The sequence below is a fragment of the Meleagris gallopavo genome, chromosome 4 (assembly GCF_905368555.1).
Source record: "Meleagris gallopavo chromosome 4, MGAL_WU_HG_1.1, whole genome shotgun sequence".
Lineage (NCBI taxonomy): Eukaryota > Metazoa > Chordata > Aves > Galliformes > Phasianidae > Meleagris > Meleagris gallopavo.
The window spans coordinates 4714739-4741764 of NC_139407.1; the positions used below are offsets into that span (position 1 = coordinate 4714739).

Here is a 27026-nt window from a genome sequence, read left to right on the forward strand (position 1 = left end):
CTGCCTATTTATTGGAGTTCTTAAATACATTTCAGCAAGGAGGTCCAGGGAAATTTAATTTCTCTGTATGCCAACTGTATCACGCCTCTTCAAGAAGGAACTTCAGATAGTTAAAATGAAGTAAAGACCTCCAACCAGATATCTTGAAATTACTAATCTCACTATTCTATATGAAATTAGTCAGATCTTGCTTTGAGCTTGTAGAGTATTTGGCAATTTTAGTGTAACAATATTTCTTCATACTAGCTTTAGACAAACCAGTTATATTTTTCTTTCAGATTTTTTGTTGTTGTTACTTAAAATTATTCTGTGTATTTTAACCAAATAACCACATTATGACCAACTCCTAAGAATATTCTCTATTATCTGGTCTATGGTCTTTCAGTTCCCAACATTACAAGGTGTACAAGTACTCCTCAGAAACAGACTGTTAACACAAATATTTATGGGATGGTATTTTTTATGCTTTACGTTTGATGCATTAATTCCACAGAGTTTTATCTCACAAAATTAATACAGAAATAGATTAACTTTAAATCTTTAAATAGATCTGTAAAATCAACTCTTTACTTCCCTATGCACAAAGGAAGGACCTAACAAGTATGATAGTACAATGTGGGTAAAGCACTCTTTGCCTGCTTACATCACAATGGGAAAAGGGAAAATATTTTATTCTTATACAGAATTTATAATAATGATACTTCTAGGGACATACAATCTGAATGCATTTGAGCAGAAAATAGATTCTGGAAATAAAATTTGTTCAATTACTACAAACATTCTAGATTGCACAACTAATAAGATAAAGATCTAAAAAAAAAAGTGTCAGTTAAAAACAACCTACGTAACTCCTGGTAAAAACACAACATTGTAGATACTTTATATTTTTAGTTTAGTATCAGAATATTGAAGCTTCCACTAGAACAACAAGTATTAAGGCTGTTCTGAAGTAGCAACCATGAATGTAACCATCAATGTGAACTATTTAACAGCTGAAATAATTCCAAATAGCATTATCAACTTTCACCCTCTCTACCTTGGTCGGAAGAACTGTGCCCAAGACTTTAAATAAATCCTGTCCCAAATGCCAGAAAAGAGACTGAAACAGGTGAAAAAAACTAAATGCAAACAGACATCCAGAAAAGATGTCACAAATTGCTTTTTAAAATTCAGAATCGTTTCTCAGCAAAGAAGGGACACTGACAAGAATAAAAGCCTGAGGGAGAGGGTGCCATGACAAATTTTTAACTCCTCAATGGTAGTGAACAAGTCCAGGGTTCTGCTGAAATAATTAGGACTATGAATGGGGAGGCTGCATTCAAGTAGCAGGTTTTTTTTTGTTTTGTTTTGTTACTGTTGATATGTATAGGTCCTTAACTCAAGTAGTAAGTATAAGGTCTCCACATATGATCAACAAATTCTCTGCATGATTTGTTTCTAGATGTAGCTGTTACACACGCCTAAAATAAGGGCTGGACTTTTTAATCCTGACATCATTAGGAATTAAGATGCCTGACATTTTCAACCTAATAAGACTTTGGAGACCAACTTCTGAGGGACTTGATCAGAGCTTATCCAGAGCTTACATCTTGAAGAACAGATGTAAGAATTTCTTAATAGTATCAGAAACTACATTACTATATTAAATTATTATCATTCTTTTTCTTTCCTATTTGTGTTTCTACAAAGACACAGAGGCACAATATTTCCTTCCAAACTATTAAGTGACCACTTGATTTCAAAAGCAAACCAACCACTTTGGACACAGGTGATCATGACTTGTCAGGAGCTTCCTGAGGAGACAAATGCCATCATTCTCCATGTTCCCCCTCCTCGTTTTTTCACCACAGCTTTTACTGCTGAGCATGATACCACATGATACAGGACATCCCTTTGATCAGTCTGTGTCAGCTGTGCTGGTTTTGTCCCTTCCCAGCTCCTTGTGCACTCCCCAGCCCCATGCAGGCAGTGCAGCACAAGGAAGAGAAATGCTTTTGCCTCTGTGCAAGCACTGCTTGGCAACATCTAAGTATCGGTGTGCTGTCACCTCTATTTTAAACAAAATCCAAAACATAGCACCATACAAGCCTCTAGTAAGAAAATAAACTCAATGCCAGCCAAAACCATGAAAGGCTCCTAAACAGTTTAGCTGCATTTTTGACTTTTTTTTACCCATCATCATTTTATCCCTTCACTAAAGTGATTATTCAGCAAGAAACAGAACTCCACACGGTGCTTGAGCTGAACTTTAACTGAGTGATGTGGTGACGTTATATTATTATGTACGTGTGTTACCATACAATAAATGCTTATAGAAGAGTCCCACAATTTTTTTTTTCCATTGCTTTTACTCCTAGTTAAGAACATACAGCAGTTATGTGAACCAACTGAAATATACGTTATGTTTTTCTCAGGATCAGGGAAGTAACATTCCTCTGTTCCACTGTACCTCTGAGTATTTCTCAGTGGTAAGAAAAGTATTCCCAGGCATGAAGGAATCATCTTTAATTCATTGCAGAATTATTTTATCATGAAAAAAAAAAAAAAAAAAAAATCACACAAAGAAACACTGAAAATATCAGTAACGAACAAACTAAGCTGGGCAGACCATGGTGGTCAAGTTCTGTGAAACCTGAACTTAAGTGGAATCCAAGTTTGCTCTTCATATGAAAGTAAGATAGAATTTTAAGACTTTAATTTGACTGTCCTCCACAGTAGGACATCACTCATAAAACTATTATTGCACAGTTAATTGCTATTAAATAAATATTATTACATTTTAAAGCTTTACTAATCCCTACAACATGAATGGCAGCTGCCCTATATTCTTACGAATAAAAGTTCAGCCAAACAGCTTTGAAGTTCCAAGTGAGCAACATATATCTGAACTAAGTCATACAGCTCTGCTTCATAAATAAGAAATTAACTTTAGAAAAGCACAAAGTTACGGCTTCATGCACATGCCCATTTAAAACACAATAGTAAGGCAAGTATTACAAGCAAACATCAAAGAGAGCATCAAATAATGCAAGTAGAAATCTCTTACTGGTTCTTTCAGGCCTCTGAACAATCCTAGTCTTCTTATTCTGAATTCCGCTTTCATGAAGTGCCTTAAACCAGTCTCTCAACCTGTTTGCAATCTCCCTAAATTCCAGGTCACTGCAAACTGAAAAACAAAATGCAAAATGTTAAACTTTTTTTTTCTTCCTGTATGCTAAATAGAACTCTTCAAATTAATTATTCTTCAAGTAAAACATGTAAAACAGTACAGACACATACGTTCCAGAGTTTGCTTTCCTTCACAAAACTCACTTTCATTACTTAAGTCAGCCCTCAAAGCCCAATTAGGATCCTGAGAAATAAAATTGTTATGTAAGTGTAAAAATATTTGTGTGTAAAGATGTATGAAATATACCTATAAGCTGACAAAATCATTTGCAAGCTACTGCAAAGAGCTGGAACAGTCCTAGCAAGATATTCTCACATCTTACTCTAGAAAACTGCGTGATAAATCCAGGACAGTCTTTTAGAGGTTTATTTCTACATTCAGTGAGCAATAGTACAGTAAGCCCTACCAAAAGATGTTGAAGATGTATATAGTTAATGCAGGAACACTCCCCTAGCTTTTCTATGCTGAAGTGTGAAAAAAAAGAAATGGTGTTGACAGAGAAGGTGCTTCAAGAATGCTCCGAAAGCTTATTTGACTGAATTCAGTTTTAAAAGCCAAGGATCATGAACGCTTACCTGCAAAAGGCAACAGTCTTTGGTGACTGAAAGGATGGTTTCTTTGATGAGCAAAGACAGAGAAAGCACACAAAACTAAAGAGACAATCTGTAGCACGAGAGCAATGTAGCAGAGAGCAAGAGATAGGCAGCAGACTGGCTTGAGGATTGTACAGTAATGGTCGTACTGAGGACTGTAGAAGAAACACAACACAGCTTTGCATGGATGAGGCCTGTCCCTTCACTATTAAGCTGCTGGAGAAGGTGGCAAAGAGAATCCGTGCTTGGAGATGTCCCTTCCAGAACTCTGCCCTTCCATTTTCAAGCGTTTGACAATAACTGGGTATACGTTTCCCTCATCAACAGGTGTAATTTCCAAGTGATATCAGCACAAACCTGTGTAAGGGGAAGTTCAGATTGAACACCAGTAACTGACTAAGCTACAACCTGAGGCATCAAGGCTCCACATCAATGATCTTGAAAATAAATCTCTCCTTCAGCTTGCTTTTCCTTTATTACTGTCCAGTTTTGTCAGTATTCTGCATCATGACATCATGCAACAGGCTATTTGGGTGTAAAGGCACAGTGCACTGCACAGCTATGTTTCTCTAGCAGCCTCATCTAAGTTCTGACTCTCCAGAAGAAGATACACTGGAATGTACTGATTTTCCAAGAGCCTCCCCACAATTTCCAATTCTAAGTAATTTATTTTTGGGGTGTTTTGATTTACAACTCTTATTTATTCTGTATTATCTCACATTCCTGTCAACAAATTAGCTTCTCCTATCTCAGATTTTTTCCCCTCTTCCTTCCCCCTCCTTTCTCTGGAGGGGAGGAAGAGAGGGGTGTTGTGTGATTATCTCTTATAACTCCTACAATTACGTAGCAATCTATAATACTTGGTGACATAACTTTCAGCACACTTTCATAAATCAAATAACACCTATTTTATTCGACTAAGATTGAAACAAGTCACCATGTCAACAACAGAAGGCACCGCTGCACTTTGTTCATTTATAATTTGCTTAAAACATCCAGACTTTAATTCTCTCCTTGAAAGATTTAGGTGCAACGCATATGCAGAATATGTGCAAATTGATTATCTATTAAAACTTATACTGTGCTTTTTTTTCTTGTGTACTAGCACATACCTCTGTCTTTCTTTTTTTTTTTCCCCCTTGGATAATTCAACAGAGCACTAGAGAAAGAATTGTTAATGATCTATGGGCACATATATTCAAAGATGTCATCCTGTGACAACCAGATTAAAACAATCTCCTGAGCCAAGATCCACCTCATATGTCAAGCTCCTGGGATTCCTATCCTGCTACAATGACATCTTCCCTTCTAAATCTTGCATCAGCTGACGGGCCAGAATAAAGAATCTGACTTGGAACGCTGACCTTCTTTAATTTTCCCTTCCATTTTCCATGGTCTCCACTAACTACCCTTCCTAGGTTTATCACAAGAACTTTTAGAATTGAACCAAAGGATGTGGAATACAGCACTTGAGCCTGGCTATTTTGGTCTACATCTAATTAATTTCTGATTCAAGGAGTGCTGGATATAAGCAAGAAGTTCTGTTTCAATAATATTAACTGAAAGAAGCACATGACAACTGCATGATGGAGAGATGTACAATTTCTCCACTTTCTAGAAGCAGTCCAATAGACATAATTAAGCTAATCACCTCATAAGTCAATTTCAACGTGAAAATGAAGCGTTAGGAAAAGGCAACAGTGCTTCTTTGACTACTATGTACAAGATACTGTACACAGTTTCAGTATCTGACACTTGCCACTGTTGTTTATAATATAACATAAAATGGCATTTTCTGTGCTCTTGTGAATTATCTCCCTTTCAAAATGGAATGTACATATGGCACGTTCTGGACATCAGACACATCCTGTATCAGTTCTCAGATTGGGAGTATTCTTCCAACTTCAATTTCTAACAACTCTTTTCCCAAACTTTGCTTGAAATTTTAAATTATGAGTTCTAGACCAAAATAAAGATTGAGAAAATTATAATCTTTTTGTTGCTGCTGTTAATTTTACAGATTTTGGTATCTTGATCATAGGAATAGATCGTGTTCAAAAATCAAGGCAATGCAAAACAAGCTGATTATAACTATCATCTGATTATTTTACACCCCATAACTACTCAAGTGCTGAAGTTAGCTCTCAAACACAGCAGGTAATTACATTTACCCTATTATCAATTTAAATGCACAGTGAATTCTCAATTCATAACACTTCTAATATGTCAAGTAAAACCAGATGTCTTCTATAAGTGAAATATACATGAGAGATGCAGCAGAACTACAGTGATATGGACAATTAATAATTTACATTGTCAAAGTGTGCTCTCACCAAGCATGAGTTTATAAAAATATCTCATATCTTAATGTTTGATTATCACAGGTGTTTTGTGTTTGTTCTTTTTTTTTTTTAAATCAACATTAATTTAGTAACATCTCAGAAGACTACCTCAGCATTTCAGAAATATAAAACAATCTTATGAAAATATATACATTTATATCATACTAACTGGGGAAAAATAAGAGCCAAGGCTACTCTAACATGAGAATTATAACATTTATAAAAAAAAAAAACCTTATCAGAAAATGGTGTTGCATTGACAGAGCAGGAAACAGATTTAGATAAATATGTAAGGAACACATTAAAAATAAAAATTCAATAGAATCAGAACAGCCCAGGTTGGAAAAAATCTCAAAAGATCATCAAGTCCAACACAGTGTACTAGTTAGAGAAAACAGATCCTTAGAGTCGTGCAGGTTATTATATCCCTTTGGGAGAAAGAATATTAGCCACCCAGGCTGACAGACAAATTGAAGATTCTTATTCATTTCTAAAAGCAATCACATTTTGTTCCTGTTTCTACAACCCATGATTCTATGACACGTAAGAACCATTCTAAGGTTCTAACACGTAAAAAGAAGCAGCAAGATAATCTTGAAAACTGCAAAATAAATTCCCACTCAGAATCAAATCAGTAAGTTTTCTTTAGCTTTCCAAGAACATTCAGATTAATAGAGAGCAGACTTAAAAAAAAAATAAAAAAAAATTGGCTAAGAAGTAGCTTTCTGAAGGTCCTGAGGAGAACAACATGAGACATTATCAAAATTACAAATGCAATTCTTTTTCACAGAAGTTGGGCTGCACAAAGTAAGCTATGCTTAATTAAAATCTTTGTTACTTAAAATAAATAAATAAATAAATAAATAAAAATCAGGCATAGTTGTTGAAAACATGTACACTGGTGTGGGGTTTTATTTGTGTCCTGTCTCAGTGCAGTACCAGTCACAGTACTCCAACTTAATCATAAGGATTAACGTAAATAAACTTTGCTCTCTCTGTAAGAGAAGATCAGCCTAATGCTTTGCTCACTGCTAAAATACTGCCAGTGAAACAGGTTTGCTCAAGGTTAGGCTATACCATGAGAAGTTTTATTAATTAACGCATTCGAGAATATGTTTAGGGACTTTCTGTCCCAGTGATCAGCTTCCTGAGATGCATGCTGCTGAAATTATTGTATGCATTGGTATGTACTGATTTAAAATAGGTCAAAATGAGGTAATTCAGATTTATTCAGACTATTATTTCACCTGATAGACTGGGAGATGAATCTTTAATGGTGAAAGACAGACAGTAAAGGTTGTAGAAGGTTAGACAGTAATCAGAAAATGCATATTAAATCTCACAAATTCACTCAGGAACCTGCCAGGAAGTACTTCTGTTTTTGTCTAATGTCAATGCAAGGCACTCCTGCTATTACAATCAATTCTAGCAGCCATTAAGAGAATTAGTATGAGGTAAAACGAAGCCACCAGCTCAGGGGTTACTAGAGTCCCCTGTCATCTGAAGTATTAAAAACTGACTGAATTTTAAAAACATTTTACATAACTAAGCAAAAACATGAAGGGATTTGAAAACTTGTAGGTACCCAGTCCAGAAATATCTTTATAATTAGTATTATTTAAACATTATGTGGAACCAATTGTTCCATTTATTTTCACATGCGGTAAAAGTTACAATTTGTGTGGACATTCAAATATAATTTACTGATTTGAACTTGAATATCATAGAATGGCTTGGGTTGAAAGAGACCTCAAGGATTTAAGCCTTCTGAACAGCAGAGAAAAAGGTATTTTAACAGTGTATACTTTTATATGATAGATAAGCATATATATAAAACTATCTGGAATTCAAACATAAATCATTATCATATTGAAAAATGCACACTGAAATATTGTTATATTACAGATAAACTTCTGTTAAGAATCCAAAAGCAATCTGGGAGAAAATATGATAAATACACCCCACATTACTAGCATCATTCACAATAGGACGCAGTACCATAAAGCTGGGAGACAGAACTTGTTGCCTCTATTTACTTTAGGAAGACGTACTTTCACTTGAATTTTCAACATAGCATACCTAGTTACAAACTCAGTCCTAAGAGCAGATCACCTGACAGCTGTGAAGGAAGCTATACAAAATTGAAGGAATTAATAGCATACAGTTTAATGTAAATTTGAGTATAAGACTGATCCACTGATGTGTCTTCTTTAGAGACCGACAGACAAAATTTTTCTGAAGACTTCATATAATGCAACATAATGTGACTCTCTTCCACTTCCAAATTTGCTAATGGCCAGTTATTTTAAAAGTTATGATTTACTGACCAAATGTTTTTACTGGTTAATGGAATTATGTTGTAGCAGACAGAACAGGCTTTATTTCAGAGTGAGACACGAAGACCCTGCCCTGCAAGGAGGCAGACCTCCAAAATGCAACGTGGTACTAGAATATCCCATGATATGGGTTCTGTCCACCACGTGACTTCATCATGTATTTCACAGAACAGTTAGAAGTGCAGAAAAGCTCATACTACCAATTATGCATTCAAGCAGAATTGTAACTAGAGAATCACGTAAATACAAAAATAATCAGAAGTAAATATACACAGAGTTTATAGAAAACTTGAGAAGCAGGGTAACATCTAACACCTCCTCCAGCAAACAAATTACTCCTTGTGACAGCTAACTTAAGAATAAGTGTGTGCTAAAGCAAGACTTAACATCTCAGCTTCCTCAGTGAGTTGGAATCATTACAGATGATTACAGAATAATATAGATTGGAAGTGAATTCCAGAGGTGTTCAGACTTCTGCGCCTCCAGATGTCTTTAGTCAAAAAGCCTTATTACACCAGGTTGCCCAGGGCAGTGTCCTGAGCGATCACTGTGCCATTCACACGAAGGTTCTTCACTCTATGAAAAACTAACTCATGTTAAAAGTATGTGACCATCTCGTAACTTTTATAAGGCTTCCCATTTTTTCAAGGGAAGACTGCTCCCGTGCATCCAGGATTGCTGGACATCCAGCTACTGGCTACAGCAGCCATTCCAATTCAATTGTGAGAATGCTCATTTAGAACAGTCCAGATCTGGTGCTTGGAGAGTCCAATATTTTATCTACTACCTGGCCATACTACTGTATGGCTGCATAGTCAGTCTAAAATACCTTTGCTGCGCTAATTAACTGCACATCCAGCATGTGCATGTAAGAGTATTTCTTTTCAGGAGAGCTGCACAAGAAAATACGGTAACCCTAATATTGGAGAGCAGTGCTGCCTTTAAATACAGCATGCATTAAAGTGGATTATAACATAAAGGACAGCTACATGGAATTGGTGTTCTGTGAGGCTGCCATTCTGCATAGGTTTAGGAATTTAAATGTAAGGAACGTTCAAACTGAAAAGTCCAGGCCTCTGACTGAGGGTTAGTCTTCATTTAGGTAACCAAACATCTAAGCACACATTTAAAAAGTTGTATGCAAATGGTCTAACAATTCCTGCAATAAATAGCAATATTGCTAGCTCTGTCACAAATGGGAAGCATTATGTATGGCAAAAATAAATGTGTTCACTAAAAACAATTTGCCTGAAGGACAAAAAGCCCTTCAAACGTGTGACTAAACAATAGGACAGTCATTTAGGTCAGCTTTTCACAGTCCCATATGTATAACCAGAACTTTGGAAAAAATGTAAATTGAAAAACTTCATATATAAATTTCTATTTTTACAAGACGATGGAGTTTATTAGCCATCTGGTACCTCCAGGGCCCATGATTTTAAGAAGATACCTTGAAATTAACGAATAAAGGCATTCTGATTTCCTTACTATTTAACTAAACATAATGAATTTTCTACTTCACTTAGTCTGTGTTATGAGATAATTAATATAAATGCTGCAGATACCGTATCAGGGAACTGCAGCTGCTTAGTCCTACTGTCTCAAATTAATGTTCCATACAGACATTCTGCTCATGATTAATGTTTCATAAAATTTAAAATGATTTCAATTAAATTACATTTTCAAAAAATAAAACTTACATTTCTGTTTCCTCACAGTTTTAAAGACTCTACAAATTTAAATACAAAGACCACTTCCGAGTGCAGGAAAAATAGTAGTAACATACAGAATTTATGTATTAAGGTACTATTTTCCACTTAAAACATGTAAGCTTTCTAAAGCATCATAATTAAATAAGACAATAGTACTTCCTTAATCTGTCACAAGTATCATAGCTCTGTTGCATAACCAATTTACTTTCTGTAGACAGTTGTTACATGTGGCCTCCTTTGCTAACTGCCACTAACCTTAAGTGATGGTTATCATCATGCTCTGGTATTTTGAACAACTAATTTCTGAGGATGAAGATGATGCTATTGATCTGCAGCTTATGTAGCTAGATAACAAAAAAGCATTAGACAGCCAGGTAATGCTGCAGTATAACATGCTATATTCTAAGACCTTTTCATTCCCAAATCCAGTATTTTTCATCATTTAAGGCACAAAAAGTTTCAAAGGATAGAATATCAATCATCTTAGTACTGGAAGCTTTCTAGTCAACACTACCCTAAAGGTAATGTAGTTTTTAAAATTTAGTTTCAAGTCTCTCTGAAAGCATTACACAACACTAAGATGAAGTCAGGAAATTTTCTTCCTTTCAAGAACAAGACTGACAGGGTCTTATAATGAGATTTTTGTATTTGACAAAGTCATTCCAAGAAACAGACAAGGATAAAAAAATGACTGGACAATGACATTATATAAAGAAAACAAAAAAAATCCTACACTGAAAATCAGAAATTTTCTGAAATCAGATGCATTCTGTGCTTGAAGAGGCTTCCAAGGTCTACCATATTTGGTAGAAGGAATGGATGGGAAATTAACAGTGCACTTTGATAGAACTGCCCACTGGTTTGTACTATTCTTCTTGCAAGGAAAGACAGCACAAGTGAACATGAGGCTAAACAATCAACAAGTAATAGAAACCTTAACTAAATTCTGTTCTGCAAGTGTCTGTCATAAAGGAATTCTATATCACACTGGACCTCACTAATGTCAGACAGATTTAAGGCTACCATTGCAGCAACTCTGTTGTTTGAGGCCATCAAGGGCTGATAAAACAAGCTCCTGCCCTACTACTAAAGGAATCCCTTATGTTGACAACATAACAGTAGGGCCAACTTCCATCACATGCATCACAAGATGCAAAAATTACTACACTGTTCCACCACTTCACTGAAAACAGAACTGTAGTTAAGTAAACGTAATCTGCAGCTTTGACTTCACGCAAACTTAGTACTCAAAAGTTGAAGGAGAAATGAAGAAAGCAATGATTTTTTTAAAATATATGATTAGTGTACAAATATCCAAAAGGCTCACACATGCAGACACAAAAGATGTTAGCAGAGAGTAATTACGTCTTGCTAGTTTGTGTACTGAACACCAAAGGCCTCCTCAATCATCAACATCTGATGTAGTCTGAAGAATTTTTATGAGCTATGTATGAATATTAGCTTTTGTAATTACTATTATCTTTCAACTTATGTATCATTTCTAATCCAGAAATTCTGCCCTACTAATAATGAACTAGAGGGAAAGGAAACTTTTTGAAAATATTCTTTTTATTCTTTTATAAGAAAAAAAAAAGAATACGAAAAGCATGTACTGGTGTGGCATATGTGTGTGTGTGTAAGAAAATACTGGAGGGCACAGGGCTTGATAGGATACTACAGTGAAACAAAATAAAGGACCATAAAACTATTGCTTTTCACCCAGTCTACAGGAAGCAGACCGTGGAGACAGCTATTCCCAGAGGCACACCTGAAAGTGGAACAGATAGTTCATGCAAACAGGGAGTCTGGCAATGAACCCAAGCCAAACCAAGGACAAGAGCAGAGGAGAAAACCAATAAGCTGCAATATCTGACAGTGCAAATACATCCTTTTGTGATCTCCAGTGCTCCTCCACCTCAAGTCTCTGTCCCAGAAATGGAGACCATGTTATGTTCAGCATAAGAAATGGTTGCACAGTAAGCTAACAATCCATTCTGCGAGGCATTCATAAAAGATGTTCCCTATGGGTGCTCTCTGATTTTACAGATTTAACAGCATTCTTCAGGAGAGGTACTGATCTGAAATGAAGATGAACTGGCTATCAAAATAAACTGCTTCATTATCAAGCAGTTATGAAATAAATATGCAGAAGCTTTCCCTTAGTAAAGCACACAATTTTCTACAGAACAGAAAACGAGACTTCCAGAGGCTGGAAACCTTTTTTTCAAAAACGAAAGTTTTAAGAGGGAGTTAACAAAAAGAAAAAAAAACACCATTAAATGTTTCCTTTTTTCATTAAAATATATATATATTTTTTCCTGTTCTGTCTAGTAGGTTAAGAAACTATAGGTTTTGTCTGAGCAGACTGGATTCTAACAACATTGCTGTTTTCCCATCACAGATCAGAGTCCATGCATGTACTTACAGTCAAGTTGAACCCAGCAACAGCATATGCTCTTAGGAAACTTTATATCCTGCCCTTACATATCCTGTCTGTAAGCAACAAAACAAGATGTTTATATAGTCTTTCCAGTCAAGGTGAATGAAGACTGGAAGGGAAGAAATAAAAAGACATTAGCCATTTGACCTGCTGTGTCAAATAAATCTCAACTCTTTTAAAAGGTGCGTCTTAAGCATTTATAGAGAGTAAAAATTTCTCACCTGAGACACTAAAAAGACAGACTGACTTGTGTGTCGGCAGCAAAACATCCCATGTAAGTTTAACAAAATACAAGCACACAATGAAGTTAATGCACAAGGCCATTAGAGAGCTCATGGTTTGCAATGGCAACTTCAAAGCTCCAAATGCACATACTTCTTTAACCTCTTCTTGCAGGGAGAACAAGTTTTGTAGAAGCAGAAGAGAAATTCTGACTGCAGTAAAACAGTAGCTTTCCATCATTATGAATGACAATTTTATGTCTGCTAAGCATGAGTGGCTTCAGATCAGTTTCAGGTCAGACCAAACTCTATCAAGATAATTTGTCTGCAAGAGCAAATTATCACAACTGCTCTGGAAAGAGAGCAGAGCAATATTTTTGTGGATCAAGCAGGGGGAGAAAGCTTACTATGGCTCATAGACATACTGAGTTCACCCAACTTAAGTTAGTAGTGAATAATCTGACTATTTCTGACTATGCATGTTTCAGGTTTTAAGCAAATACAGACTTTATTTTTATGAAAGGATAAGTGAAAAAAATATATATATCTATGCAATAAAGATCCTCCTGCAATCTATTCATTATTTACTCACTATTTCATAAGGGTAAACTTGCACTGTACGAGTTGCAAATCCCATTAAGAAAGTGTTTCGTTACCCAGTGATAAAACATCACTATTTATAAGACACTACTGTTTACCTGAACCCATCATTTTCCTCTTGTGAACTGGGTATGGCCTATAAATATTGGAACCAGCTTCTTTACAACTGACTAATTATGAAAGAATGTAACGGTGCCAACAGTATGTCATATCAAAGGTTCAGCTACATCAGTATAACATACTGAGCACATAACATTTGTCTTATCTCTAACCACTTGTGCATAAGGCCTTTCTGAAGCCAGATATGAATTTTTATAACTAGCAAAAGTAATCTGGCTCCTCAGTCCAGGTGAACACCCAGTTGAAGAACACAACATTCATTCTGCTAGCTCACCCCTGACAGCAGTAGTGGAAGGCAGACATATTCAGAACATCACCACTATTTCTGTGCTATAGAACCACAGTGTATGCAAAACCATTATAGCCACTTTAAGGTTTTTGCCACCACTGACCTGTTAAAATGTCAAAGAGAGCTGAAAGTGTCATCTAGTGATAAATGTACGTGAGTAAGTGAAAAACGAGAAGGGAAGACTGAAGTCTGCTGCAGGACAAAACGCAGCATGGCTAACAGTTGCCATTAACACTGGAACAGGCTGTTCAGAGAGGTATGGATGTCTTGTCCCTGGAGGTGTTCAAGGCCAGGTTGGATGGGGCCCTGAGCAGCCTGGGCTGGTATTAAATGTGGAGGTTGGTGGCCCTGCGTGTGGCAGGGGATGGAGATTCATGATCCTTGAGGTCCCTTCCAACCCTGGCCATTCTGTGATTCCCATGGCCTAGTGTAACATCCCGTATAAGAAAGCACAACAGAACTTCAACTTTAATTTTTGAAGCTAGCCAGTAACTTCACTTACAATCGATTTCTTTAAATCGTATATATGATGTTTTGAATCATAACAGTTCCAAGCTGAAATGAGAATTTACAATAAGAATAAAGAACTGGAAACATTTCATTTGCAATTGTGAATAGTATAGTAATATAAAAACAAAACATACATTAAAGCTTCAAAGATTACAATAATTGGGTTTTCTTTTAGAGACTGATTAAAAATACTTTTAAATCACAAAAAACAATTTTGTTTTTCTTATCTCCCAAATAGTATAACAACAGGGTGGACTTTACTAGCAAGAGCATGTATTTTTGAGACAGGATTCTGATAAACAAAATGTGATTAACGTGAAGATACTGTTACTTTCCTTAAGCTGGTAAGCAAGTATTGTTTCTTTGTAATCTTAAAAATAACTTTTAAATGCCCATTCATGAATATACTTTGCTTTATTCCACTACAAATCTAAATCCTTCCATTATTCAGAGGCAATTACAAATCTGGTCCCTTAAAACAGAAGGAATTGGGATTTTTGTATGAGGAATTCTCTAAGGAAGAGCTGTGCATAGAATCATAGAATCATTTGAGCTGGAAGGGACTTCAAAGGCCATATAGTCCAACTCCCTGCAAAGAACAGGGACACCTACAGCTAAATATTAACTCCATTAATTCTCATAAGCCTAAATGTACTCCTCTGAAAGTCACTCCTGTTAGGCTAGAAAGCCTAGGAAGCCATAAATATCAAGACTTCTAGGAAAAGTTCAGATGTAGATGGCCATTTAAAAGATGACAAGCAATTTTTCTGTGATAAATACATTCAGAGCTGTAAGTCACATTTTTACGATTATATTTTATGTTACATGCTAAGCCACACACTTCTCGATTCATGACCTAAAAAATAAGGTCAATGTGTATTCTTACTCATCTGTTTTGGTTAAAGGAAGAATATACCTTTCTTAGATTTGCCAGACACAAAAATATTAGATGTTCTTGTGCCAGAGTTTGGAAACTTTACTCTGATGCCCTTTTCCACTGCTTTCTTTGTTTTAAAATAAAAGAGTAGAATGTGTATTTGATTTTGTTTTTCTGAGCTATGACAATATCCTATTCACTTGTCAAACAACCTGCCTTTTGTCCTCCCATTTCTGAGGTTAAGTCATCAGAAAGAAGTTAACTAAATAACAGTATGTTAATTGTCTCTGAAGTATCTTTTAACATTCTTTTACTGCACATGTAAAAATACTGTAAGAGATCAACTTCAAATATTAACCTTAAAAGAAAATGTAGAGGGAAAAAAAAAAAAATCCTTTAAGACACAGTAAACTGGGTTATAAACCTACTTAAAACTTTCATCTACATCTAAATGCAGGTAAGGGGACAGTGTCACTGAAAAGACAAAATAGAAAAAAAAAAAAAACCCTTCAGTGCTCAGTTTCACCAAAAGCTAGGTTTACATTTCTCTTTTTAAATCACAGGAGTTTACAACAGATCTCTATTACAAACATGATAAGAAATGTTAACATTTCTGACAGATTACTATTCAGTATAAATACCTGATCTCTTCTCACTTTTTAATCAATGGTTGATGTTACAGCTGGAAAGATAATCATGGTGAAAATATGAAAAGAAACAAACAGGGAAGGAATGCTCACTTGTATCCAAAGATCTAGGTTCACAGGAAAGACCTCACAGAGGAGGGATCTCCAGAAAAAGACCCTTCCCCACTTGCAGTCAGCCCTTAAATGGGTTCTACAGCTTCCCCTGTGCTCCCAGGGCTGACTCAGTCCTGTCCTCAGGTGATCAATCAGTGGTTCAAGCCGTGACTCAACAGTTCCCATACAAGCACTAATAAATCCCAATACAAACCCATTTTTCAAAGCCCCTTGAATGTAGGGGGTAGTTATGTTTTTAACACTGAGTCCTTCTTATTAGCATTCATCATACATTTACTAGTAGCATCGTAACAGTGCCACCACGTTAATGAGCCAGAGCTTACAGTTTGATACAACTGAGCAGCTGCTGATGCTTGCATACAAGGTGACTATAGCACTTGATCTTGCAGTGTCAGCAGGAACAACAGTTAAAACAGATACTGCAGTTAATTACATGGATCTTTGTGCCTTCGGGGCTGGAGTTGGCTTTTTTACTTTTCATGAAGACTTTAATGTTTTATTTAGTGGGTTTCTGATATGTGAGGTAGTCTCTATCTGGGATATAAAATTAAGATAGCAAGAAAGAGAAATAAAACTAATACTGTAATTCATGAAGCAGGAAAAAAGCACCACAGTTGGGTAATTACAATAATTGAGCCACAAAATACCTAATTATTTTACTAATGTATGTTTTCATAGTGCTGATTCATCAGAGCACACTTTTTTTTTTTCTCCTTTTCTAAAAAGAAAATTTGCCTTCATGATAGTGAAACTCATGCAGATATAAAAATACGTATCTCAAAGTAGATTTAGACAATGTCAAAATTAGTGCATATTTGTTTAGTTCTTCACAAGAATTTGAGTAAAGATACAGTAACCTTTAAGAAGAGTTAAAGCTGGCAGGATTTGGATAACATTTTCAAATGGCAATTATGCATGAACAGTTGGGTGTGTTTTTGGAACCAAAAGGAGAGAGGAAGATACATTCTGAAAGAAAAAACAATCAGAGGCACGTCAGGTTTGCCCTGGAGAGGAAACACATTGTTAAATCTCTTTTTTGCACTGCAACATCTTTTCAAACTTTGACAAATTACAACATCTTGACATTAATAGGATATTCAGATGACATGAATGCAGCCTAAGTGTAATCAAATGTCACTGCACAGATAAACTTTTTCAGTGCATCACTGAAGAAATTCTAGCCATGTAAATTGTTCTGTTAGTGCCTCAATATACTGCACCAACAGAAAGAACACTTCTCAATTCTTAAATTGAGTTCAAATATTTATGAAATGAAAATAACAGTGAGCTACATACATCTTGGTGGAACTATTAGTTAATTGTTTCATTGAGAGAATAGGCTTGGAATGATCAGGATTTCACAAGATATTTTAGAAGCACGGTATTTTTTGGAGATTTAAACTCTTCTCTATGATAAATGCTGTTTGTCACTAAGACAACTTCCAGCTACTAAAACAATCACTCCAACTACTTAACAGCAAGCATGCATGACACAATCGAAGTTCTGAAGTAAGAACGAAATTAAACTACTAAAGACTGAATTCCTCTTCCTGAGAACTATTTGCAAATAGGAAGTCACACATTCTTTGAATAGTGGGTTTGCATCTGACTTGAAGACCACTCTGAACTCCACTGATCCAACCTTCACTCAGAACACTATCAAAACATCACTCCATGCCTGAGTTTCCTAATGCTCTCTTGATCACCCAATAAGCTTTGACACGATGACAGCACAAAACAGCACAAAACAGCTCGGCAGCACAATTGGTACCATAAGTTTTAGCTTCCAAAAATAAGCAGGAGGGGTAAATAACCTAGTTTAAAATAATTATCTTATATAGAAAGTATTTTTCTGGCAGTTATTTCCCATTGATGTGCAATGAATCCCTTTTAAATGCAACTGCATATTGATAGTATAAAAATAGTATCAGTGAGAAAATGTTACAATCACATCAGTAATTGAGACACAAACATAGCAGCATGTTGTTGGTTTATTCATGCGCTGCATGAACAGAAAGATAACGCTGATCCAGATACTTAGCAGATGATCTACATCTCTTTGGTTATTTATTCTCAATAGAATTATTGCGACACACTTCTAAAGCCTTTAATGTATCATAAGACTGTCACGGCCCCTTCATTTACATAATTAAGGCAATTATAGCCATTACAATTAAATGCAACACCATATTAATGGTTTGAGCCATATTTAAGCTTCTAGCTTTATAATCCATAAATGCTGGTTGGCATAGAACAAAAGAAGATAAGGAACGTATCCTAAAAAAAGCATGCTCTTATAGCTGCCTAACATAGTTTTATAGGGATTGTTGTGCAGCACAGGCTAAACTTTCCTAACAATCTGGATGTTTGGGGGACCTCTAATACTAAGATCACTCATCAAACGTTTAATGACCTTTATAAAAATTAAACAGCATTAATTATCTACTTTCATTATGATGGCTTGCCTATCTCTTTCTGAAAACTGCAGCAGCACATACAAACAATATACTTGGTTACAACAGAATAACACACTGAAATTAAAACCTTTGTCTTCGTCAAGGCATTCACCATGAGATTTCCCCTTTTAATTTATACAACGAAAAAAGAGGAAGGAAAGTTTTAAAAAAAATAATCAACACGACTTTCCTTATAGATGACTTTAAAGCAACCTGTAGAGATGTTTTCCTTTGTGAAAAGTGTATGAACAGAGCACAGATTATTTTAAGTAGAGAAGAAAGCAACTCTGAACAACTAATTACTCATCTTGCACATAAGTCTTTACCTCAAAAGCACCGGAGTGCCTAAATGGTCATGTCTGAACTGTCCACAAAAAAAAATAACAACAACCAAGGCAATAAATCCTAAGCCACAAGTATACTGTCCACTCCAAGTATGTTAGCTCACTCTCACATACTTTAAAATGTCATTTGGAATAAGACTAATTTCAACTAAGGCAAAGTTTAGGTCCAAAATCGCTCCCTGTGGTGGACAAGGCCACAAAGTAACTCCAGCAATGCTTATGTCCTCAAACACATACATCTGTTGCCAAAGCCCCATCTGATTGAGCACAGACATGCTGTTGGCATCTGGGAATTAAAACACCCACACAGTGAAGAGAGATGCCGCAAAAACTCTTTGAGGCACTCAGAAAGGAAAAAAAAGCATACTATTCCAAAACTTAACAGAGCACCAGATCCAAAGTTACATCCTTTTGCTGTTAATGGAAGATGTATCTCAATGTGCAGCACAGGACAGAGAGGTTTTCCCCAGGACTGTTCTCCACAGCTTCAACACCTGAAGAACTTTCCATTTAAATTGAATTGAATTGAGGGCCAATACATCCTGGCCTGCATTAGAAATAGTGTGGCCAACAGGAGCAGGGAGGTGATCATCTGCCTGTACTCAGCACTGGTGAGGTTGCACCTTGAGTACTGTGTTCAGTTTTGGGCCCCTCACTACAAAAAAGACACTGAGGCCCTGGAACGTGTCCAGAGAAGGGCAACGAAACTGGTAAGGGGTCTGGAGCACAAGTCTTATGAGGAGTAGCTGAGGGAGCTGGGATTGTTCAGTCTGGAGAAGAGGAGGCTCAGGGGAGACCTCATTGCACTCTACAGCTTCCTGAAGGGAGGCTGTGATGAGGAGGGGTTTGGCCTCTTCTCCCAGGCAACAAACAGAACTGAGGAAAGGACCGCAAGTTATACCAGAGGAGGTTTGGGTTAGAAATAAGGAAGAACTTCTTCTCTCAGAGAGTGATCAGGCATTGGAATGGCTGCCCAGGGAGGTGGTGGAGTCACTGTCCCTGGTAGTGTTCAAGAGGTGTCTGGATGAGGAGCTACGAGACATGGTTTAGTGCCTGTGGTAGCAATGGTGATGGGAGGATGGTTGGACTATATGATACTGTAGGTCCTTTCCAACCTCGTGATTCTATGATTCTAAATGTAAATTTAGAACCTGATATATCTGGAGTTGACAAAGCTGTTTAGGTTTGAGTATCAAGGGTTGCCAAAAGCAACCATAACGAGTGGAGGGACTCAGAAATAACAAAGCAGCCTTAAGAAAAAGCAACAATGAAGTTGTTCTAAAGAAGGCTGCTGTTTGCAAAGAGGCTTCGAACTGTGAGCAAATAATTATTTCAGTGGTAGGTATGTAATATCTCAGCTTTCCCTTTAGTATTAGCTTGTTGAAATATTGACAACAAGCACTCAGCAAGCATTCTTTTCTAAGGATTTCACTTAATCCTGGCAACAATGAAGTATTCTTTTCATAGCATTCTCACATTCTGTAGTGCAATGGAGGTTATTCTCATAAATACAACAATAAACATCTTGGAATCCGGCTTGGTTTTTTTTTTGGTTCTTTTATACAAATTTTACTATTATTGGGACCATTACTATTTAATATCTTTATCAATGACGTAGATAACGGGATTGAGTGCACCTTTGGAAAGTTTGCTGACAACACCAAGCTGAGCGGTGTGGTCAGCACTGGAGGGAAGGGATGTCATCTAGCAGGACATCAAGCTTGACAGCCTTGAGAAGTGTGCACATTTGAACCTCGTGAAGATAACAAAGTCAAGTGCAAGGCCCTACAACTGGGTTGGGGTAATCCACAACGTAAGTATAGAGTGAGTGAGGAATTGATTGAGAGCAGCCCTGCAATGTGTGTTGAACACAGAAAGCAAATTGTATATCCTTCTCTACATCAGACGAAACATGGACAGCAGGTCAGAAGAGGTGAGTACCCTGGAGTACTGCATCTAGTTTTGGGGTCCCCAGCACAAGAAAGATGTGGACATGTTAGAGCAGGTCCGCAATATGGCAATGAAAATGATCAGAGAGATGGAATACTTCTCTATAAAGGCTGAGAGAGCTGGGGGTTTTCAGCTGAAAGAAAGAGAAAGCTGCAGGGAAACTACACTGCGGACTTTCAATATATAAAGGGGGCTTATAAAGGAAACAGGATAAAGTCTTTTTACCAGGGACTGTATTGACATGACAAGGGGCTACAGTTTTACACTGAAAGAGATTTAGACTGGATATAAGAATTTTTTTTTTATGTTACTAGTGAGTGCTGCCCAGAGAATTTGTGGATGCCTCATCAGTAGTGTTCAAAGTGAGGCTGGACAGAGCTCTGAGCAACGCTTACAGTCTAAGAAGTCCCAGAGCAGGCTGTACTTTAAAAGTCTCTTCCAACCCAAACGGACAGTCTTCCCTTAATCCTTCACTTCTTTCTTCTAACTGTCAAGTTTTAACATGTTACAGGGGAATTACAGGGGAAGGAACCATGTGAAAGTGGTGTTCTCTGGCACAAGCTAGGTAAGGCGATCAGGAGATTGTCAGCCTACAGATGAGAAAACACCTTTTCATTCCAAATAAATTCTCTCTCCTTCCACACGATATTGCTACTATTCACATTACATGACATTACTACTAATTGGGATAGAAATACCTCTTTTTAAGAACTCTTAATATAGAGTTAATAGAAGATACTGCTGACAATTTCAATCAGTTCAATGTCACTCAAACAAAAACAAATGCTATTGAAGAAGCGACAAAAGATTCATGCAGAATATTCATCTTAGCATTGAAGAAATAAAATTTGCGCCAATAATTTTGTTACTACACAAATACAGTAATGAATATGAAACAAGTCTTTTAGAGATGAAATACAGTATTACAGTGCCAAGAGATTCAGTTTATATTATACCACAAATATGTAAATCATTTCTAGATACAAATGAATTCCTGCTAAAATTATTATTCTGTGTTAAGAAAAAAAAAAAAACAACATTTATAAACTATGAAGATACTAATGCAATGAAATCTGGTTAAACAGTAACACTTGTTACAGAACAAGTAAAAATTGTCTGCAATGCAGCTTATGTACATCAGATGTACATAAGAGAAAAGATGTTCTTAAAGAATTTGCATGACCCAGTGTATCAGCATAAAGATCTACAATGCCTCCATTTTCTCTTTACTTTCTAATGGCTGTGCTGTGTATATAATATATGCTTACAGCTCACAATTAGTATAAATTATATGATGAAATAAGCAAAACAAAAAATAGCATTTTTGGTCACATAACTGGACAAATGTAGGTCTAAGATGAACTGTTTTGAGACTTAAAAGTGAGTACTACACGTAAAAAGCAATAAAAGCAAAATGAACATTTACTGCTAAGTCAATACTTTCTAGAGGACTAAAATGGACGTACAGTAATGTTACTTCTGTAGTTTGTTTAAAATCACAAAAGAACTCAGAATCATTGGCACACGAAGAATGCTCACCTACAAATAATATATTTTCCAGTAAAAAGGAAACAGGGTCACAGCGTTAGAGCTTATTTACATTTAAATTAGCGGTAACATTCACACTGGTGATGTTAGTTAAGACGAGCAGAAATAATAGCTCAGGATTCGATATTTGTGGTTAGACTACAAAGCAACACATCTCTCAAACAGTGAATGCACGACTAGTTGAGACAAATATCTGGTTTTGAGTGCCTCCAATAGTAGTTGTTCACTTGTCTTTCTGGATTCATTTAAAATCGCTTTGAGAAAAATCAGCAAAGTTTAATGAAAATTAAGCAACTAAAGAAGTATAGAGGTTTTCATTAATTTGGTGTTGCATTCTAGAGAATTGCAGTAGCAATTACGTAACAAAGTATTTTACTGAACTATATAAAAACGCAGTTAAAAACGGTGAACTAGAAATCTGACCATTGCCTAAAGCAAATTTAATTAATATGTATGAAATGTTTCCACTGTGTATACCCCAAAACTAGTAAGAAAACCTTCCATTTTTTGTATATATATGCTTCCGAGACAGTTAACAACTGAGAGTAGGTTGTCCATTATGAACAGCACACTTCTCTTAGTACTTCTTTTTATAGGGAATTAAGTTTATTTTTTATTTTCTGAAACAGGTAAGGCAGTGTGAAGTCTGATGCTGTGATTACATGCTTTGTGAAATATTTTAAAACACACTCATTTATTTCTGAGTGAATCCCAAACACTACAACATATTAACAAAAAAACATTACAGTGCATTTTAACCTGTCAGCCGTTTCTCAGAAAGGTTCTTTTTCTCACATTTGAAGTTTGAAAGTTACATTTTAATCCTGACCACACGGCATGAACTTCTGCACCTTTCTGAAGACAATTTTGCTTATTGTCTTTTATAAATGGCTTCTGGCTCCTCCATATCTCAGCACTGATATTATGAGGCCTAACTGGTCCAATATACAGCGTTCTGACTAAAGATTTTACTCTACTGATAACCTGGAGTTAATCTTGAAGAAAAAATGCCAATTAAAAAATTGTATTTTTAGCTTTCAAGGGCAGCAAGTGAAAAGGAGAGGTTAAGGAGTTAACACGAATGTTATTTTTGGCCCTAAATCTCTGTATTTGTGAACACTGGAATGCAAAGAGAACAAAAGCTCTTTGGCACCTACACCTTTACCATATGAAGCGTGGCTGAGGTCATATATTGAGAAGATGGTGGTATGTAAATAAAATAAAAGGATTTTGGGGGGTGCAGTCTTGTTATTTGACATTCTACAATGTCTTTAATCCTACTGTTACTTACCCTCATCTCCTCACAGCAATTAACAATTCGGCAGTATTCAGCGTAAAATAGGATGCAGCTGAGAAAGCAGCTATGTTCTATGATTAAATGCTTTGTAATATGCTAACTGAAAATATTTTCAGCATGCAGCACTGCCTTTTTACTTCCTTCCAGCAAAAGCATAGATTTGAAGAGCATGGCATTTATAGCAGCTTCCTATGTTACTGTGTTGTACTCTCTAGATGGCCAGAAACAGAGAAGCCCACTCTTCCACATATATATCTACCTCTTTTACTTTAGTGAAAATAACAAGTGATCTCTTACTACAAGATTTATTTGAAATTCCCTCAAGAAAAATTTGAGAGCAAATTCTTCTATTTCAGTAGAAAATGGATATTGAATATATCACCCACAGTGTTCTAGCTTTTTCTGTCTAAATCAAAGGACTTTCAACTAATACTGAGCTTCTGGATGCGAGTATGTGTCTCATCTCTGGACCTTGACTGTCTATTGGGACAGAATCCCAACCCTGTTTCCAGGAAGAAGAAACCAGGAAGAACTTATAGCACACATCAGTCAAATTCTTAATATAGACTCTTTGGGAGGCCAGGATCCCGAGCGTTTTGTGGCACATTTATCAGTGTTAGTGTAGCGTAACAGAGACACAGAAGATAGGCACTCTGTCTAGGTCTCTGGTTTCCAAGCTTTTTGGATTTAAGGATAATTAAACCTTCCCCAGTATCTGTAGAGCAAATTCCAGTATAGCAATTTCAAGCCAACTGACAATGGACTGCTTTCCTGAGGTATCTCTAAAGGCAGTTTGTTCAGAGTTAGAGCCGTCATCCATATGCTTATCTGCTGTCCTTAGCATTCAAAACATATTAAGTATTTAGGTATTTGGTCCAGGCAAAAAAAGCCCATTAAAAAGTATCACTCCTGTAGGGTTTTCATACTATTTTTCTTTTTCTTTTTAAATTTATTTAACCAGTAGACCTCCACGTAATCTTCAAAAGAAGTAAAGGAGAAACAGAAGGAAATGTCTAACTAAATAAAGAATTCCTACTGATGAGTGAGGTCTCATTTAATTCTGTGTAAACACTCCACACCTCAACTTCCGAATGAACATGAAACAATTTTCTTTCAAGGACTGATATATTCCTTCTCTCTTTGCTAGACTAAAGGTCTAGCAAAAACGCTCTTCGTCTTCTATGATGAGAAAGGAAAAGCCTCAAACTGCATCAGAGCAAAAGACTCTAAGTAGCATCTTAAGTAAAAAATGGGGCCCAGATACTGCCAAGAGGACAAAGTCTCCTCAGTATTATAAAAAGCAGAGAGTGTCTGTTTTCTTTCTGGTTTTTGGTCCTGTTTAAATGCTGGGGAAAAAAACTCTGAAGAGCTTGCAGAAATGAAGCCCAATAGATTCCAACTCAGTGAAATCCCTATCTGCACATCTGCACAAGCCACTGTGACTTGAATGCCCCAAATCCTGGCGCATATTTCAGTAAGATTAGGGTGAAAGTGAGACACGTGGCAATGGATCTGCCGGGAAAGGACTGAGCCCTGTAAATGCTTCCTCACTTCTGATTAACACCTCTGTCACTAGTGATGGTGCCTCATCCTTTCACTCTTTCACTCTGGTTTACCTTTCTTTCTTGACCTGCTAAAGCACCCCACTATTCCATATCTCACATCCACATTTCTGTGCGTGTCCCTTCCCTCTAACACCACTTCTTCACATTTTCCCCACTCTTATGGCCATAGACTAAGCACCTTTTTTATGTTTATTTTTAAGCTTGTATAATACTCAGATTGGTTTCCCTAAAGTATAACCACAACAAAATAAAGACAGATGAGCATGATGATATTTTTCTGCCCTTTTTTATTGCTTGTTTTGTCACCAACTTGTACTTCTAAGTCAATATCAAGTCTTCTGCCATTTTGTGTTTGGATTCAAGCTAATCCTTGCACACAGGGTAGGTTCGCTGTAGCTGAATGTATCACTGGGTTGAGCCAGCTTTCAGAAAAGCTTGAACGCCCTCACTTGCCTCATATACTGAGCAGAGAGACTAGATAAGCTTGAGAGTTTCCTTCCAACTAAAAGTTTGGTGTGATTTTATGAATAGATTCGCATACCTACTGAAAAGCAAATCTTTTTTTTTCTGAATACTGATTTCATTTTGCTTCCCAAAGGAGCACGGCATTTCATACCAAAAATACTTTGGATAAGTTCGTAGATGTACTTGCTTCCTAGATACATGAAAAGGGAGGGGAAAAAAAAAAAAAAAATCAGAACCTGTGAACAGGAATAAGTGATAAATGAAAAAATGTTTTGGATAGGACATATCTCCTAGGAAGTCTTCATTTAAGTTATCACTGAAACTGGAGTGCTAATCTTCCTCTGTCTCTGGCTTTGTCAAAATTTCTAAGCAATTCACAGATGCACACACAGCTAACACTTAATGGAATTCAGTTTAAAGAAAATCACTGGATTCTTTTTCAGCACTTATAACAAAATTTGTATTCAAGTTGCAATAGTGGCTGAAATGTCAGCAGTGATAGTCAACTCACTTTAGTATTTCTCACGTCCCCTGGCCTTTGGCCTTGTAAGGAAATTATATTCAAATTTCAATGTTCTGGTAAAATGTAGCATGTGGAAAAGCCCTGATTTTGCTTGCCCTGACAATCTGTCAGGACAGGATTAGTGTTAATTCCTATACTCAAATAGGCTCTTTCTGCTTTCTCTTTTACATAACTAAGCGTAAGTAATCTTGTTCCCTTGGCAGCACAAATCTTCAAGAAGAGTTCATTCCTACCAGTACTAATTACAAACAATTCTAATTACAAACAAAACAGGTTGCTTTCAATGTTTACATAGAGGAGTACAAAGAATAGTCCGCTTGAGAAAACACAGACTAAGATAAGAATAAATTAAGAAGAAAACGAAACTGTATCAGCTGAAACAATTTAAAGCAGAGACAATGCTGATTTTATTTTATTTTTTTTAAATGGAGGCAGTGATATATTCCAAAACTAACACAGAAAATGGCAGGCCTAAAACTCAGAGAGATGTTTCTCAGCTGATTGTCTGAATTTCACTTCCTACCCACTGTTAGGCTAATATCCTTACCTCTGGGCTGGAAAGCCAGAAATTGCTGCTAGTGCAAACTTCACTTATGCTATACTCTATGGGATCACATTAACCACACATGACTGTCTCTTCCACTGAAGTTTTAATTTGTGCTGGCAATGTGAGCAAATAACAGATGTATGTAATTTTTTACCACTGCCACATGAAAATTTATAATAAATGCTTTACAAATTCCCAAGGCTGTGTCATTTTTCAGGGTTTACAGCACAGGCAAAATTTAATTATACATACTTAATAATATTTAATTACAAAATCAGTAGTATTACAGAATACCATGAATGGCCTTAAGGGATGTTTCAGAGCAGGTTTTTGATTGGCTTGACTACTGCACACAGCCCAG

General features: G+C 36.4%; 1 protein-coding gene across 1 annotated transcript in view; it reads right to left on the bottom strand.

The window, feature by feature from the left end:
* SPOCK3 (SPARC (osteonectin), cwcv and kazal like domains proteoglycan 3) overlaps positions 1-27026 on the bottom strand; it is a 156711-nt gene that overhangs the window by 15614 nt on the left and 114071 nt on the right. Inside the window, exon 7 of the mRNA XM_085222043.1 lies at positions 3047-3166. Coding sequence (XP_085078169.1) covers positions 3047-3166 — 120 coding nt within the window. The remainder of the gene's footprint in view (positions 1-3046; positions 3167-27026) is intronic.